Source organism: Geotrypetes seraphini, chromosome 1, assembly GCF_902459505.1.
Source record: "Geotrypetes seraphini chromosome 1, aGeoSer1.1, whole genome shotgun sequence".
Taxonomy (NCBI): Eukaryota; Metazoa; Chordata; class Amphibia; order Gymnophiona; family Dermophiidae; genus Geotrypetes; species Geotrypetes seraphini.
In genome coordinates, this window is record NC_047084.1 from 252,582,201 (window position 1) to 252,599,905 (window position 17,705).

General features: G+C 48.4%; 1 protein-coding gene across 3 annotated transcripts in view; it reads right to left on the minus strand.

Annotated features, from left to right (window-relative positions):
- Positions 1 to 17,705, minus strand: part of LYAR (Ly1 antibody reactive) — a 65,046-nt gene that overhangs the window by 12,515 nt on the left and 34,826 nt on the right. For all 3 annotated transcript variants that reach the window (XM_033949304.1, XM_033949314.1, XM_033949324.1), the window contains exons 5-7: positions 17,276 to 17,359; positions 11,010 to 11,445; positions 10,797 to 10,883 (exon numbers count right to left, since the gene is read on the minus strand). In XM_033949304.1, coding sequence (XP_033805195.1) covers positions 10,797 to 10,883; positions 11,010 to 11,445; positions 17,276 to 17,359 — 607 coding nt within the window. The remainder of the gene's footprint in view (positions 1 to 10,796; positions 10,884 to 11,009; positions 11,446 to 17,275; positions 17,360 to 17,705) is intronic.

Here is a 17,705-nt window from a genome sequence, read left to right on the forward strand (position 1 = left end):
GGCACCCCCCCCGCCGCGACCTGAGGTAACCCCAACCCACCTGAACCCTCTTCTTACTTTGATGTAGCCTCTGCACCGGCACCAGCATGTCCTGTGCTGGTGCCGGTGCCCAAAGATCTGCTTCCTGTGCTGGGCCTTGAGCATATGCACATGCTCAAGGCCTGAGAGTTCACGTTCGATGTGAGAGTTCACGTTCAACGTGAACTCTCAGGCCTTGAGCATGCGCACATGCTCAAGGCCCAGCATAGGAAGCAGATCTTCGGGCACCGGCACCAGCACAGGACATGCTGGTGCCGGTGCGGAGGCTACATCAAAGTAAGAAGAGGGTTCGGGTGGGTTGGGGGGACCTCAGGTCGCGGCGGGGGGGGGGGGTGCCGGTTTGCGGGGGGGGGGGCCTTCGGGGGGATCAATGCCGGTTCTCGTAGGGGGAGAGCAGAGCTGCTGGTCTCGGGGGGGGGGGGGTGGAGAGTGGGAACATTACATTACATTACATTACATTACATTAGGGATTTCTATTCCGCCTGTGCCTTGCGGTTCTAGGCGGATTACAATATAGAAATATCTGGGACATTCCAGTAGAATTACATTTCAGGATAAGAGTAAGTTACAGGAACAGTTAAGAGTTATGATATTACAAATTCACAGAGGATATTACTTATTACAGAAGATAATACATATAGCAGAAGATAATGCATTTTACAGAGGTAATACATGTCAACTCGATCAGTTAAGTCGGGTGTAGTGTAGAAGAGTTACAGTACATTCTTGATCACAGACAAAGAGATAATATGGATGAGTGATTCCGAAGTCGTTGATTGGGAACTCGTTGGGCGGTGGTTAGAGTGATGGGAGATATTTTTTGAACAGTAGTGTTTTTATTTCTTTGCGGAACTCTTTTATGTCTGTTGTTTTGGTCAGTAATTTAGAGATGTCAGAGTCTATTTTGGCTGCTTGTGTCCCCAGGAGGTTGTCGTAGAGTTTCTTACGACAAGTACCGTTGAGTGGTGGATAGGTGAAGAGGTTCTGTGTTCTCCTTTTTCTTGGTGGGTGGTAGTAGTGAAAACGGTTATTTAGGTAACTGGGTGCCGTGCCATGGGTTACTTTGAAAATGAGACAGTAGAGTTTGAATTGTGTTCTATCAAAGCGAGTTTCCATTATTTCCTATGGGGAAACTCGCTTTGATAAACGAGCATTTTGGATTACGAGCATGCTCCTGGAACGGAAAAGGTACCACTGTATTTTCTATCTTAAAAATAAGAACAGATGTTCCTGCTTCCTCAAAAAAAGCACAGTTACTTACCGTAACAGGTATTATCCAGGGACAGCAGGCAGATATTCTCTACATGTGGGTGATGTCATCCACGGAGCCCCGTCAAGGACAGCTTTTCAAACAAACTTAATTGAAGATCTAAAAGTTTGCTAGTGCTGCCCACGCATGCATGTGCCTTCCCGCTCCACTAGAGGGCACATCCCCTCCTCGTGGTCTTCAGTTCAGATAACTAGCAAAGAAGCCAATCTCGGGGAGGTGGGAGGGTTGCGAGAATATCTGCCTGCTGTCCCTGGATAACACCTGTTACGGTAAATAACTGTGCTTTATCCCAGGACAAGCAGGCAGCATATTCTCTACATGTGGGTGACCTCCAAGCTAACCAAAAAAGGGACGGAGGGAAAATTGGCAAATTAGGCAAACAGATTACGCAAATTAGGCAAACAGATTACTGGCCAAACTGGCTGTCGCGCCTGGAAAAGGCATCCAGACAGTAATGAGAGGTGAAGGTATGAACCAAAGACTAAGTGGCAGCCTTGCAGATCTCCTCAATAGGCGTGGCTCTGAGGAAAGCGACAGATGCCGCCATCGCTCGGACTTTAGGCCCCGTAACCCGACCTTGCAGCGAGAGACCAGCTTGAGCGTAGCAAAAGGAAATACAAGCAGCCAACCAGTTGGATAAGGTGCGCTTGGAAACAGGACGGCCCAACCGATTAGGATCAAAAGACAGGAAAAGTTGAGGAGCCGTCCAATGAGACTCGGTACGGCGCAGGTAAAAGGCCAACGCCTGCTTACAGTCAAGAGTTAGTGAGCTTGCAGTTCACTAACTCTGTGGGCCGACGTGAGAGCAACGAGGAACACCACCTTCCAAGTAAGATACTTCAGATGAGCTTTGTCAATGGGTTCAAACGGAAGTATCATCAAATTGAGCTAGAACCACATTAAGATCACAAACCACTGGGGGGGGGGCCTTAAGGGGAGGATGAACATTGAAAAGGCCCTTCATAAAGCGGGAAACCACCGGATGGACAGAGAGCGGTTTCCCATCAAGCGGTTGATGAAAGGCAGTAATCGCATTGATTTGAACTCGAATAGATGTCGATTTAAGGCCCGAGCGAGATAAGTGGAACAGATAATCCAGCACAGATGACAAGGAGGCAGAAAAGGGTTCCACGTGGTGTTCAGCACACCACACAGCAAATCTAGTCCATTTCTGGGAATAACATTGCCACGTAGAGCTCTTCCTAGAGGCCTCGAGAACATCTCCCACCGACTGAGAGAAACCTAAGGAGGAAGGCCCGAGGAGAGGAACCAAACTGTCAAGTGGAGAGACTGCAGATTGGGATGCAACAGCGAACCTCGACTCTGAGACAGCAGAGAAGGAAAAACAGGAAGAAGCAGAGGCTCCCTGACACTGAGCTGAAGGAGCAGGGAGAACCAGGGTTGCTGGGGCCACCGAGGAGTTATCAGGATCATGGTGGCGCGGACCGATTTGAGGTGTACCAGAGTCCTGAGAATCAGAGGAAAGGGAGGGAACGCATAGAGGAACCTGTCCGTCTAATCGAGAAGGAAAGCATCCGCCTCGAGGCGATCTGGGGAGAACATCCTCGAGCAAAATCGAGGCAACTTGTGATTGAGGAGCGAAGCGAACAGATCGACCTGTGGAGTTCCCCACCGAACAAACACCTACCGCAGAGTCTGAGAATGGAGCGACCATTCGTGCGGCTGAAGAAGGCTACTCAACTTGTCTGCCAGACAATTCTGCTCGCCCTGAATATACACCGCCCAAAGAAAGATGTTGTAGCGCAACGCCCACTGCCAAAGACGAAGGGCTTCCCTGCAGAGCGATAGGGAACCCGTACCCCCTTGTTTGTTCACATAATACATCGCCACCTGGTTGTCCATATGCACCAGGACAACGCAATCCTGCAGCAAATGACGAAAAGCCACCACTGCGGTAAGTGGTCCAGAGCTCCAGCAGGTTGATGTGGCAGCGACAGTCCACACTCGAACAAAGACCCTGAGTCCAAAGGCCGTCGAGGTGCGCTCCCCAAGCGTACGCCGAGGAGTCCGTCGTCAGAGCCTTCTGATGCAGGGGTGTGAGAAAGAGCAAACCTCTGGACAGATTGGAAGAGTTGGCCCACCAATGGAGCGAGCGTCGCAATGAGGGAGTCACCGCAATGTGTTGGGAAGCGGGATCCCGATCCTGTCGCCACTGAGACGCCAGGGTCCACTGAGGAACACAAAGATGTAACCTGGCAAACGGCGTGACGTGAACGGTGGAGGCCATGTGTCCCAGGAGGATTATCATCTGCCGTGCCGAAACCGAAGACCTCTGTGATACCAGCTGACTCATCCGCAGGAGGGCGGCCTGCCGAGGCAGAAGTAAAAAGGACCGGAGACGGACCATGTCTAGCACCACCCCGATGAACTGCAGGGACTGAGAGGGGCACAACTGGGACTTGGGGACGTTGATCTCGAACCCCAGGCGCTGAAGGAAGATAATAGTCTGATGGGTTGCTGAAATAACCCCCTCCCTTGACGGAGCTTTGATAAGCCAATCATTGAGGTACGGGAAAACCTGTAGGCCCTGTGACCGCAAGGCCGCCGCCACCACCACGAGGCATTTCGTGAAGACTTATGGGGACGAAGCGAGTCCGAACGGGAGGACCCAATACTGTAAATGAAAGTTCCCCATGTGAAAGCAAAGAAACCGTTGAGAAGCAAGGTGGATCGGAATGTGAATGTAGGCTTCCTTCAGGTCCAGGGAACACAACCAGTCCCCCTCGTCCATCAAGGGATACAAAATGGGAAGCGAAAGCATGCGGAACTTCTCCCGAACTAGGAACTTGTTCAACTTCCTCAGTTCCAGGATAGGGCGAAGGTCCCTGGTCTTTTTGGGAACCAGGAAGTACCGGGAATAAACTCCGGAACCCCGTTGACAAGGGGGAACCTCCTCCACCACCCACAGGCGAAAGAGGGCATGCGCTTCCTGAATAAGTAAGGGACGTTGCGCCCAGTCGGACAGAGACTCTCCTGGAGGCCTGTCCGGTGGCAACGCCCGAAAGTTTAGGGAGTATCCCTCTCGTATGACGGAGAGGACCCAAGAGTCCGCAGTAATCTCCGCCCAACGCTGAGAAAAGGCACGGAGACGTCCCCCGATAGGAAGAGGGGGAACCCCCCGGGCAGAGGAGGCCAGCCCCCTCCCGCCGCCCCAGTCAAAAGGACGTTGGCGGCTTGGTCGCCACAGGGGTTTGAGACTTAGGAGGGGCCCACTGCTGTTGCGGACGCCGAGGAGGAGGGCAAGAAAATGCCGGCGTAGACATCTGCGGATATCGCCGGGGAGAAAGCCTGTAGGACTTGAGAGGAGCGGGCTTCGCCTTAGCCCTGACCGAAAAAGCAAAGGAGCGTTCGTATTCGGAGAGGCGTTTTGTGGCAGCCTCGATGGAATCATCGAACAGCTCATTTCCCAAGCATGGAAGATTAGCCAACCTATCCTGCAGGTTGGGATCCATGTCGACAATGCGGAGCCACGCCAGGCGACGCATGGCCACCACGAAGGCCGAGACCCTAGATGACAATTCAAACGCATCATAGGAGGCCTGAAACATATACAGCCGAAGCTGCGACAGAGTATCCACCAGCCCGCGAAACTCCACACGGAATCTGGCAGGCAAATCTGCCTCGAAAGAGGGAAGGGCCTTAATACACCACTTAAGGTAGGATGTAAAGGTAAAATTATAGTTCAGGACTCTGTTCGCCATCATGGAGTTCTGATACAGGCATCTCCCAAACTTATCCATAGTCCAGCCCTCACGGCCCGGCGGAACAGCCGCATACACCTTGGACGGGTGAGACTTCTTGAGGGTAGACTCCACCACCAAGGACTAGTGGGAAAGTTGAGCCTTCTCAAAACCCTTGCAGGGCATCGTCCGGTACCAAGATTCCATTTTGGATGGAATGGCCGGGATAGCATAGGGGGTCTCCAAATTGCAAAACAAAGTCTGTTGTAACACCTGATTCAAGGGAAGACGCAGGGACTCCCGAGGAGGGCAGGGAAGCTCCGTCTCCGCCAAATATTCTTTGGTATACTTGGAATCCGACTGGAGATCCAAGTTTAATGCCTTCCCCATATCCTGAACAAATCTAGTAAAGGAAGAGGGCCTGCTCTCCGAATGGCCCTCCTGGGGAGTTGTCGAACGAGACCTCAAAGCAGCGGAAAAGGATGGGGAAGCCTCCCTGGAATACTGCGCCAGGATATCCGTATCCACCAGCATGGACGCCGAAGAAGCCCTGCTAAGAAAACGGGGGGGGGGGGGGGGGAGTCGACGAAAACCTGCGCTTAGAAGTCCCCACAGGGGAGGACCCCGAGGTCCGTGCCACCGAGGTCCGACGCCGCCTCCCCGGAGAACCACATCCGGAAGACAGGCCCCAGGAAAAAGAGGCAGGGTCCCTCGAGACCGGCGCCTCGCGTAGGGGGGTCCCCGACCGGACAGGCGACCGCAGAAGGCTTAGGTTGGACAAGGTGAGGTCCAAGGTTTTAATGGAGCCGGTAGTGCGAGGACCCGGAGACCTACGCCGCCTCGGGGGGGAATCCCGGGAACACTTCGCAAGGCGCCTCGACTGGTGCCTCGACCGAGGCCGGCTCGAGGGAGAAGCATGCCTCGATGGAAGGGGCGAGGAATCAGACGAGGATAGATGCCGAGACTGGCGTACCTTGCCCCGAAAACCCACAACGGGATGCTCAGGCTGTTCCATAGCGCGCGAGGTCGAGGCAGGCGCAAGCTGAGCCAAAGCCGAGGAGAGCTCCGAGGAGATGATGGCCTTCAGCACCTCCTCAAACATCGGCACTGTGACCATAGAAGGCCAGGTAGGTGCAGCAGTGCGTTCCACCGAGGGCGACCTCGAAGAAGAGTATTCCCGTATGGTGGAAGCACGCTTGGAGGATTTGGAGGGTGGTCTCGTCGAGGCCAGCGGGACTACACTCACCGCCTGGATGGCCAGAGACTCCGAGGAAGGCTTCTTCGGCAGCTGGACTGAACCTGAAGGAGGAAGAGGGGACTTACCCGGAGCCGAGGTCTTCGAGGCCGAGACCGCCGAGGCCTTCAAGGTCGAGGGAGACTTGCCCGGGGCCGAGGTCTTCGAGGCCGACACCGAGGCCGAGACCGGGGTCGAAGCAGGAGCAGCCTCCATGGCGAAGAGCTCCGCAATCCTGGCCCTACGATGTCGAAGAGTCTGAGGCTGGAGAGTGGCACAACGAGGACAGGAGTCCGTCGGGTGATGGAAATAACCCAACCGCACTGGGAGCACTTCTTAAACCCGGTAAGAGACCGGGACATAAATTTGATGGATGGCCACAGCCATGGCGAACCGGGAGCTCCTGGTCGCCGAGTCAAAGGAACAAAAATACACAATCGATGTAGGAAAAAACAAGAAACAAACCGCACAGCGACTCCCGAAACAAAATAAAGAAGCTGCAGTGCTAGAAAGGCACTTAGAGAACGCAGAGAAGAGAGACAAGGCTTTCTGGCTCCGCGGAAAACTAAGAACTGAAGACCACAAGGAGGGGATGCGCCCTCTAGTGGACCGAGAAGGCACATGCATGCGTGAGCAGCACTAGCAAACTTTTAGATCTTCAATCAAGTTTGCTTGAAAAGCTGTCCGCGACGGGGCTCTGTGGATGACGTCACCCACATGTAGAGAATATGCTGCCTGTTTGTCCTGGGATAATAACAGATTATATACAAATTATATACGAATGATGTTCAAGACCCGTTGGTCAGACGTAATGCGCATCCAGGCAGGGAGAAATGATAAGAGCCAGCCCTCTATGCACCACAGAGCATCCATCGGCCTGGCATTATTGAGCTTTTCTGACGGCTGGCGCAGACTGGGAGGAGGAAGGCAAGGTACATCTGTAGCCAGTGTATCTGCGTTGGGAGCTCTTGGAAAATCTCTGCGACTTGGCATTCACATATGGTCCGGAATGCTGGGAGCCATGAAAATTAGAATGACCAGAACCCCTGAAGGGTCTGGGTCGACTATCAGACAGAGTCTTAAGGTGATGGTCCATCACAGAATCCATGAGGTCATTCACACCTTTGCCAAACAATAATTGCCCCTTAAAAGGCAGTCTGGCCAGAGTAGCCTTAGAGGTGGAATCATCAGCCCATTGGTGAACCCTTAGCATCCAGTGGGCAGAGATCTTAGCCAGAACTCTCATGAGATCAAACAAAGCATCCGCCATATAATCTGTCCCAGCCATCAGATGTTGAGGAGGGGGATCTATTAACTCACTCTCCAGGCTGCGTAGTTGAGAGAGACAGGTGCATGCCATGAACGATGTTGCTGAAGCAGCCTTAATACCCAAATTAGCAGCCTCAAAAAGTTTCCAGAGGACCACATATCCTTCAACATTATACCACCCTCACTGGGCAGAGAGGTGTGCTTAAGTCACCTGTGCAACCGAGGAATCCACCCTGGGCTGTGCCAAAAGCTGCTGTCATTCCTGTGCCACAGAATACAAGTGGGACATAGATCTAGCAATCTTCAGAGAACCTTCTAGAGAGTCAAACTGCTCTGAAACCAAAACACTCATGTCAGGGTGCCAGGGAAAGGTAGCTAACTGCGAGTGCACACCACATAGCAAAAAAGAGGTGGATGGAGACGGCTGAGAAACTAAGTTCAACTCCTGCAATGACTCAGAAATGAGATCTGGCAGCACTGCAAACTTAAATAAGTGCAAAACCGTAGAATCATCTACAGGATCTACAATCCCCGGAGGATCCGCCGATCCAGCACAGAACCCCTAGTCTCCCACTCCTTGAAGTGCTGAACCTGCAAACAAGGGATCAGTAAGGGAGACATCAGCATCTGGGTCCCTCAGATCAAGATTAGGCAGTGTAAAAGCCACATCAGGCCATACCCAAAGGCACCATACTACTTAAAGACGCCATGGAGAGGGATTGAGAGCTTTCAGGGGGAGAACACTTAGTCTGAAACTCCAACCACAAAAATTTCATGAATTTGGAGAAAGTGTCCAGCTCCTAGGGCACCCTTAGATGACTTGCACTTGCGTTTCTTGGGCTGCGGAGGATCCACAGCCTGGCAGATAGGAGTATCAGCCATGCCAAGCCCTGAAAACAGTGACGTCCACCCCACCGGTTTGGTTACCCCTTTGAGCGCATGTTGCAGCAGGAGAGAAATTAATTTGAGCACCACAGCTTCCCCCCTCCCCGGCTGCACCACATGGTGCAAGGATGCTTTAAAAGCGTTAACTCTGCGCAATCCTGGCATGAATCCACATGAGGAGAGCCCAAGGACTCCATCCCAGCAGTTTTCCAGGTCAAAAATGAAGTTTTGAGAACGCAGGAAGCTGAAGAAAAAGAGACAGCTAAAAATCCAAAATGGCTGCCGGCACTAAATTTGCACTAAAATCACATTATTTTTTACACCGTTCCCGAACTTCAAAACCAGTGATTTTAGGATTTTTGAGGAAGGGAAAAGAGTGGAACACTCAGAAATCTCTAAAACCCTACTTTTTAAACCTCCCCCAATGTCTTTCACAGGCTGTCAGCCTGTTTACTCACTGTGACCTGAGAGGATCCGTCAGAAGTGCTGCAAGCCTGCTAGATGATTAAACTCACTGCCACAATGCTGGGAATGCTTCATAAATCTGATCTTCAGGCTTCCAAATCAGACTCCCATGTCTGACTACACCTCCATCCCTGCAGACCACCGGATGCGCACCTGGATGGGCGGAGGCGTGATGATGCAGCTGGCCCCCTGCTAGACACTGCCGAGCCTCCTAAGGATACCTAACAGCCTGTGCTCAACCCCTGCTTAACAGGAGGCGAGACCACTTCAGGGATGTCCCTGAGCTCTGCAGAAAACTTTGCAGGCTGGCTAACAGGTATCCTGTGGGATTGAGCTGTCAGCTACAAACTAGAGTCTGTGAATATTCAAGTAGGCAGTTGCGAAATTGCTCCAAGCATTGAACTACCCGAAAAGGGGACAAAATTACATCAAATTAAAAATAAGGAAATGGGGAGAGTTGAACAGACACAACTGCAGCCATGCATGCAAAAGGAAAAAACTGTAGAGGGCACTAAACTGCACAGTGAAGTACACCAGAGGCAGAGTGAAAAATCTGGAGTGGATTGCCTCTGCAACCATGCGGCTAAAGGGAAATAACCCTACTGCCTAGAATGTCTTACCTATTCCACTGGAAATAACTTTATTCATTTTCATCCTCACGAGTTCATCCATACACTTTTTGTGTATCCACTTTGGCTTTCATTAACTTAAGCTTGTCTATGCTTTGGGGGTCAATGACCTAATACTGCCCCTCCTGCACATTTTTTTAGATTGGTTAGTTCATTTTTGTTCACTCTATTCACTTTTTCATTTATGAAACAGCACAATTTCAGCATGGCAAACTGTACAACCACCCCACACTTGTCACATTAATATTATTTCAATCACGGCACACTGATCTTTCAAATTAGTCACCACGACAGACTGATTTCTAAATCAACTTCTGAATGACATTGTGTTTTAGTGAAAACAGTGGAGCTAGTAGGGACAATCTCTAACCACTCTGTGTAGCTCTTTTTAATCACTTCAGTATCAACTTACACATCTTCATTCATTATTAGGACCCCTGAGGAAGATGTTTCTCTTGAAACACAGACTGTGTTGAGTCTGCACCCGATAAAGCAAATGTTGATTTAAATTGTCCATAACATATGTGAATCTGAACTATCTAAAACATAAGTGGATTTGAACTGTTATTACTACCACACGATATTCTATTTGATTGAACAAAGCACCTGCATCAAGTACATCGATTCTGCAGTTCTTTTTCGTTTTTTGGCTGTCTAAAGATTCACTGCAGAATTGTTAAATTCTCTTTTGCTTGTTGACTACTTTGCAAGCACCACATGTTGAGCTCTCACATGTGGGATCAGAATGATTGTGGAAGCCTTAGAACTCAATACCTGGAGGTAGTTCCAGACAATATCTATAATTCAGTTCAATTTAATTTCAAAATTTAGAATCCATCTTTTTTCATTCTTTCAAACAAGCAAAAGTGGAATACAATTTAAAAAATACACCTAAAATTACAAATAATCAACTTGGAATTTTTTTAGTCAGAGACCCTGCCCAAACTTATGAAGAGGGACCCCAGAAAGTTCAATCTATTAGGAGTGGCGGGCATAATTAATGTAAATTTGTAATTAAATTTGGCAATTCCAAGGTCTGAATCACTCTGATGTTGCTGACTGTCCTGCTCTGATTTGGCTACGATGCCTTCCTTGCACAAGAAGACTTCAACAATCACTATTATGTTATTAAAAAGACTATCAAGACTTGTTCAGAGCACAATTCCTTATACAGTGATGTCATCTCTGGAGACGTGTTAGTTCTCACCTCTTTCTATTAGTAGGGGAATGAAAGCCATGCATCTGGCTTGGTCTACAGGACAATCAGGTTATAAAAGCCTTAAAGAGTTTAGAATATACTGTACCTTTCATTCTGCTTACACTTTCTTCTGTTTCTTCTGCTAGAACATTTGGTTCACTATTAAGTTTTTTGGGATTGAAATATGGTTCACCTATGAGTTTCATAATACAAGAATTAAAAAAATTATTACACAGTTATAAAATTGCTGCATACTACCACCTTCCTGATCAAAAATTTCATCTATGAAACAATATTATATGTTACATGGACACAATACCTTCAGAATGATTGCGTTTTCGTTTGTTGATGCTAGCTTTTGTCTTTCCATCTTCAGATATTTCAATATGATGCCCATCTCCATTCATTTGTGAGCATGTAGCACTTTCTTTCCCCCGCAGCTGCTTCTTTTTCTTCCTCTCTACAGCCAGGGCTGCCCCAGGGACTCTATCCTCATCCACAAGAGAATCTTTTCTTTCTCGCTTTTTTCCTTTCTTTCCCAAATCTTCCTGTTGGCTTTCCAATTTTAATACTTTCTTTTCTTTTTTCTTAGCCTTTTGTCTTTCTTCCTTGCGCTCTCTCCTATTCTTTTTCTTTGTGTTGCTTTCTTTGGTTACACTATTGGCTTCTCCAGATGCCAATTCACTTTCTCTTTGGTGACTCTCCACATCTTGAGATGACTTCTCTTGCTGACTGACAGGTTCTTTTAAAATTAGCTGAAAATGGCAAATAAATATAAGCTACGATTTCAACTACTCACAAGAATGTATAAATTAATATAAGTACAGTGTTCTCCCTAGCGCCTTTTAGCCGGGCACCCGGCTGTCATCTGGTGTGAATCCTGCTGCCGCCGCTGCTCAATATTGAACAGCCGCCGAAAGTTCCCGCTTGACTTTAAAAAAAAAAAAACGGCAGCAAGCGACTTGAACCCGTGCTCTGGGGCTCTAACGGTACCACTGTCTGTGCCGGCTTCTCTTCTCTTTCCTCCAAAACCGGAAGTTGGGTGGGGGGGGATAGGGAAGAGAAGGGAAGCCGGCACGGACAGTGATACCATTAGAGCCCCGGAGCATGCGGGAGATAGGTCAGCGACGGAGGGAAGTTAAAACTTGCCTTCCTGCTCTTCCTTGCTTCGGGCCTTCCTGGCTGCCGGGTCCTGTCTACTTTCTGTTTCCGTGAAGGCAGGACCCGACAACGAGGAAGGCCCGAAGTAAGTAAAAGCAGCAAGTTGTAAGCTACCTCTGTCGCTGACCTATGGAAGATAGGTCAGCGATGGAGGGAAGCTTACAGCTTGTTTAGCGACTCTGCTGACAGGTGTGTGACATGGGAGGGATGGGAAGAAAAATGCTGCTGAAAATGGGGGAGGGGAGGGGGAAGAGAAATGTTCTGCTGCTGCACCCATTTTGGGGGGGAAGGGAAGAGAAATGTTGCTGCTGCTGCACCCTATTTTTTGGGGGGAGGGGGAAGAGAAAAGCTGCTGCAGCCAATTGGGGGGGGGGAAGAGAAGTGCTGCTGCTGCACCCAACTGGGGAGGGGAAGAGAAGTGCTGCTGCAGCACCCAATTGCAGTATGGTAATTCTTATGTACTTACCAGGAAAACCATCTTAATGGTAAGATCCATCAGCGATGCCTCTGGTAAAGGCTCGTATAGGGCCTTATTCAGGGCATGCAAAATAATGTTAAGATTCCACATTGGGAACAGCTGCCATGCAGAATGATGCAGCCTCAACATTTACTTCAAAATCTGGCTACATCAGAATGAGAGGCCAAAGAAACTTTCTTTACTCAAGCCCTAAAACACGAGAAGATTGCCACCTGCACGCGAGTGAACCAATCAATTGCCAGGCCCTTCTCAAAACAGTCCTAAAGAAACTCCAGGACCACTGATATTGGAGCCTTAAAAGGGGCCACATTCTATTTAGCACTCTATTGCAGAAACTTTTTCCCAAGCCTTAGCACAGGCTGTGACCATAGCCAGTTTCTTACATCCTAGGAGAGTAGCTATGAGCACCTCTGAGTAGCTCTTCTGCACTAAGTCCAAAACATTCTAGATCCCCCAGGGCAACTGGACCCTACAAGAGAAGAGTTGGATGAAGTGGTAGTTTGAAACACTTGTCCCTCTGTAGATGAGCCATATCCACGCACCACAGCTGACACGGCTAAATTACAGCAACCAGGATTACTAACCCCATGCGGGTTGCTATTCTTCGAATGACCCGGCCTATCATGGGCCACAGGGGAAACATGTATAACAACCCTTTCTCTGGCCAAGGTTGTAGTAGAGCATCCATGCTGGTGTCTCCAGGCTCGAATCTTCAATTGAAGAAACGAGAGCCTTTTTTTTGTTGTTGTTGTTGGCTTCCGACACCATCAAAATGAACTTCGGCTGGCCCCATCGATGCACAGTGTTGTCTAAGGTTTTCTGGAACAAAGACCACTCCCCCAGGTCCAGGGTCTGCCAGCTGAGATAATCAGCCTGTACATTGTCCACTCCTGTTACAAGTGCTGCTGATAGAGCCTGTAGGGGAACTTCTGAGCAGCAAAACCACAATTGGGCCTCCAGTCTCAATGGGGCACTTTTGGTGCCTCCCTGCCCATTTAGGGGAACTTCTGATCAGCAAAACCACAAGTGGGCCTCCAGGCTCAATGGGGCACTTTTGGTGCCTCCCTGCCCGTTGATATATGCCATATGTTCTTATGTTTTGCCTTCCAGGGTGTTCTCCAATGTCTTAAGTGTTAGATGAATGGCTCGCACCTCCAATCTTATTGATGAACTATTTCCTTTAGAGGCAAGCTTTTTGATAAAGACTCCGGCTGGAGCCACCAATGCAAACTTTGACGTACCATAGTTGGCCAGGACAGTGGCATCTGGAAAGCATCCATCTGCGGAGACTAATGGGACAACAGCACATCCTGAAGTGAGCGTAGATGAGTTTTCACCCAAGGAACTACTTCTATGGTCGCTACCATCGACCCCAGCACCTGTAGATAATGTCAAGCCATAGGAGCTGGCTTCACCAGGATCCCCAAATCTGGCTTTTCAACTTTAGTTTGTATAGCTCTGGAAGGAAAGCATGGCCTTCTACCATGCTGAAGCGGATCCCCAAGCAATCAAGGTAATGTATCAGCTTCAGGTGGGTCTTCCAAAAATTGATGATCCAACCAAAGTCCTGCAGCAGCCAGACCACTTGTGTCACTGCTTTCTCATCGTCAATCTTGGACGTCCTGGATCACTGCCTTGTGAAGATGCACTGCTGCAAAGACCATCACCTTGTTAAAGATGTGAGGTGCCACTGCCAGTCCGAATGGGAGCACCATGAGTTGAAAATGTCTCTCTAGCACATATAATCTTAGGAACATCCTGTGAGCAGGAAATATGGGCAAATGCAATTAAGCCTCCATCAAATCCATCAACGCCAGAAATTTCCCCAGTGCTACCTAGGCTATGATCAAATGAACAGTCTCCTTCTAGAATTGGGGCTATTTCAGTGCCGCATTGACAGACTTCAGATCTAGGACTACCGTATTTTCACGAATATACCGCACACCTGTGTAAAACGCGCACACGGGTATAATGCGCGGGAAACCAAAATTTATGTAAAGAAATTAATATATAGCGCGCACACGCGTTTACCGCGCATGCTGCTCCATGAATTAAAATCTCCTTCTGCCTTCCCGGCTCTCCTCTCGCTGCCCTGCCCTCTGCCCCAACTCTCCTCTAGCCGCCCTGCCCTCTGCCCCGACTCTCCTCTCGTCCCGACTCTCCTTTCGCCGCCCTGCCCTGAAAGCCTGATGCCCCACTCCGAAGGACCGCTCTCACCCCCACCCCGAAGGACCGCTCGCACCCCCACTCTGAAGGACCGCTCGCATCCCCCGACGTCCGATTCATTCCCCAGCCCCCCCGCACGGAGAAGCAGCCTACCGTTGGTTCCCGATGCCAGTGAGCCCTGCTGCTTCTTCTGCCGGCGGTCCCGCCCCTTCTCTGAGCCCTGCGCTGCTTCCTCTGCCGGCGGTCCCGCCCTTTCTCTGATGTCAGAGAATTCCTGCTTGTAGACCTCTCAAATGTTGTCCGTCCTGACTGGTGGCCCTTGCCTCAGACCCTGAATCCTTCAAAACTGAAGATTCATTTTGAGGGAACAAAAGCACCGATTCTGACTCCCAGTCATCCCAGTCTTTCTCTGACTGAACCCCCAGTTAAGAACATAAGAATAGCCTTATTGGGTCAGACCAATGGTCCATCAAGCCCAGTAGTCCGTTCTCAAGGTGGCCAATCCAGGTCCCTAGTACCTAGCCAAAACCCAAGGAGTAGCAACATTCCATGCTATCAATCCTGGACAAGCAGTGGCTTCCCCCATGTCTTTCTCAATAATAGACTATGGACTTTTCTTCCAAGAAATTGTCCAAACCTTTCTAAAAACAAACTACGCTCTCTGCTCTTACCACAATCTCTGGCAAAATCAGTCCACTTGTACCCGTTCTACTCCACTCAGGATTTTGCAGACTTCTATCATATTTCCCCTCAGCTGTCTCTTTACCAAGCTGAAGAGCCCTAACCTTTTTAGTCTTTCCTCATACGAGAGAAGTTCCATCCCCTTTATCATCTTGGTCGCTCTTCTTTGAACCTTTTCTAGTGCCGCTATATCTTTCTTGAGTTAAGGAGACCAGAACTGAATGCAATACTCCAGATGAGCAATACAGGGGCATTATAACATTCTTAGTCTTATTAACCATCCCTTTTTAAATAATTCCTAGCATTCTGTTTGCTTTCTTGGCTGCTGTCACACATTAGGCAGAAGGTTTCATCATATTGTCTATGATGACCCTTTTCTTGGGTGCTAACCCTCAAGGTGGACCCTAGCATCTGGTAACTGCAGTTTCTGCAAATGAACCTTCAGAGGGGAACTGCGCTCAGAGAGGGGAAACCCTTGTGTGCAACAACTGGTATGACCCAGGATGGTATAGATAGATCCTGAAAACCCATATAGATTTCAAACATAAGCCTTAAAAAAATGAACAGTATGCCTTGAGAACACCTGCAGGGACTCCTCTTTGGTCTCCTCTTGGGCCCAGAGGTACGCTGAAAATGCTTAGTTGCTATCTGAGAGCTCCAGGAGGAATTTGTGTCCCAAAAAATCAGCCATCTACGATTGTATTGTCCTATACGGATTAGTGGGGGCTAAGCCCGGTGCTTCCGCCCCACAAACGTTCCTCAGTTTGCCATCCAGTGCAAATCTGGCATTAATCAGGGGTAAAACCACCTGAGGAGTTGACCTCTAACGATTTTAATCAAAATTGGAGGTATTTTGGGGATAGATAGAGGCTTCTAAAATCAGACTGAAAAATCCAAGATGGCTGCCATGGCAGCGTTTTGGCATAAAAAAAAACTGCCATGGGGCGCTAAATAAAAAGTTCAGGAAAGGGGGTTTTTGAGGTAGGAATCCCAAATTCAAGCCCCAGAATCCCCCCCCCCCCAATGTCTCCCATAGACTACAATGGAGAGTACTCACATTTCTTTTGTTTCTGTGCCTGCTTCAGTTGAAACAGGAGCTAGAAGATGAAGAAGACCACTGCCTCAGACAAGCATGTAAAAATAGTTCCAAATACTTGTTTCTCTGGGTTGCCAGTCAGACTGTGTTATAGCTTGAGACCCCAGCCCCACCACAGCTCCTTACATGTCGTCAGGGGTGGAACACAGCCGACACCCGATAAAGTCCTCAGGACCAACAGGACACAGCCTGCACTCAAGCTCTGGTAAAAACTAGGTACAGGCTGGATAGTTAGGTGCCCTGTAAAAGGACTTCCCTCCCAGCTACAGACTTCTGACGACTCTATGTCTTCTCCAAGGCAGAGCTTCTATAGGAAAACTGGGGACCTCTAAAGCACTGAGAATCCTCAAAATCAGGATAAAAAACTAAAAACAACAAACTGAAATCAGAGAAACTCAAAAAGACCCCTTGAATTTGCATTTAGAAGGAGATATTAAGGAGTTACAGCACAACCCAGTAATACAGGAGGCGGAGCTGAAAAATATAGATGATGCCTTCTACACAACTCGCAATTAGAGGTGAATAACCCACTGATTCAACACTCGTATGCCTTCATCACTAGAATGTAATCCTACCACCTTATTTATACAATTTATCTTCCTTATATACTTATCCATTTATCTTGCCTTTTTCTCCTTCAATTCCAAACCACTCCAACCAATCCTCTCATCTGTTCTCAGTACCTGGTTTTGGCTGTGCACCTGAAGAGCTCTATATGTAAATTGGAACTGAATCACACAGCATCATGAAATGCTCTCATATGATCACAATAAGCCAATACTTTCTGATAGTGTTTTAAAGTCGGGTGACCAAAAACCAAGTAAAGGCTATGGGTGTGGTAGGAGAGAAGAGGGTTAAGTATAGTCCTCTCTAAACAAACAAATTAAATACAGTAATTATAAATTTTATTTTCATGAATCCATGAAGTGAGAACATACAAAATCCACACATCCTTTTCAAACTGGCAATTTTTCATATTTGAATTTGACTTTGCAAGACTTACAGTGCTGATAGCTTCTGAAAATAACTCCCACACCTGGTCCTGCAGCTGCTGGTTATGAATTTTCAAACTATTTTTCATCCAGTTCTGAAAAGAGAGAATGTACCACAATGATTGAAAGTACATATACAACTTGTACACCGTTACCATTTCACTGAATTAATAAGATTAATATATTGTACAAAAATGTACACACAGAAAACACAACACAGAGAAATAACATTACATTGAATATTGATTTTATTCCTAATGGATTGAAGAATATAATAAAAACTATAGAAACAGAGAAAATGACAGCAGAAAAGGACCATATATGGTTTATCCACTCTATCCAGCCATATCATCTACTATCCCTTCCCCTCTCTTAGAGATACTATGTGCTTATCCCATGTTTTCCTGAATTCAGAAACAGGTGGACATATTAACCAACCTT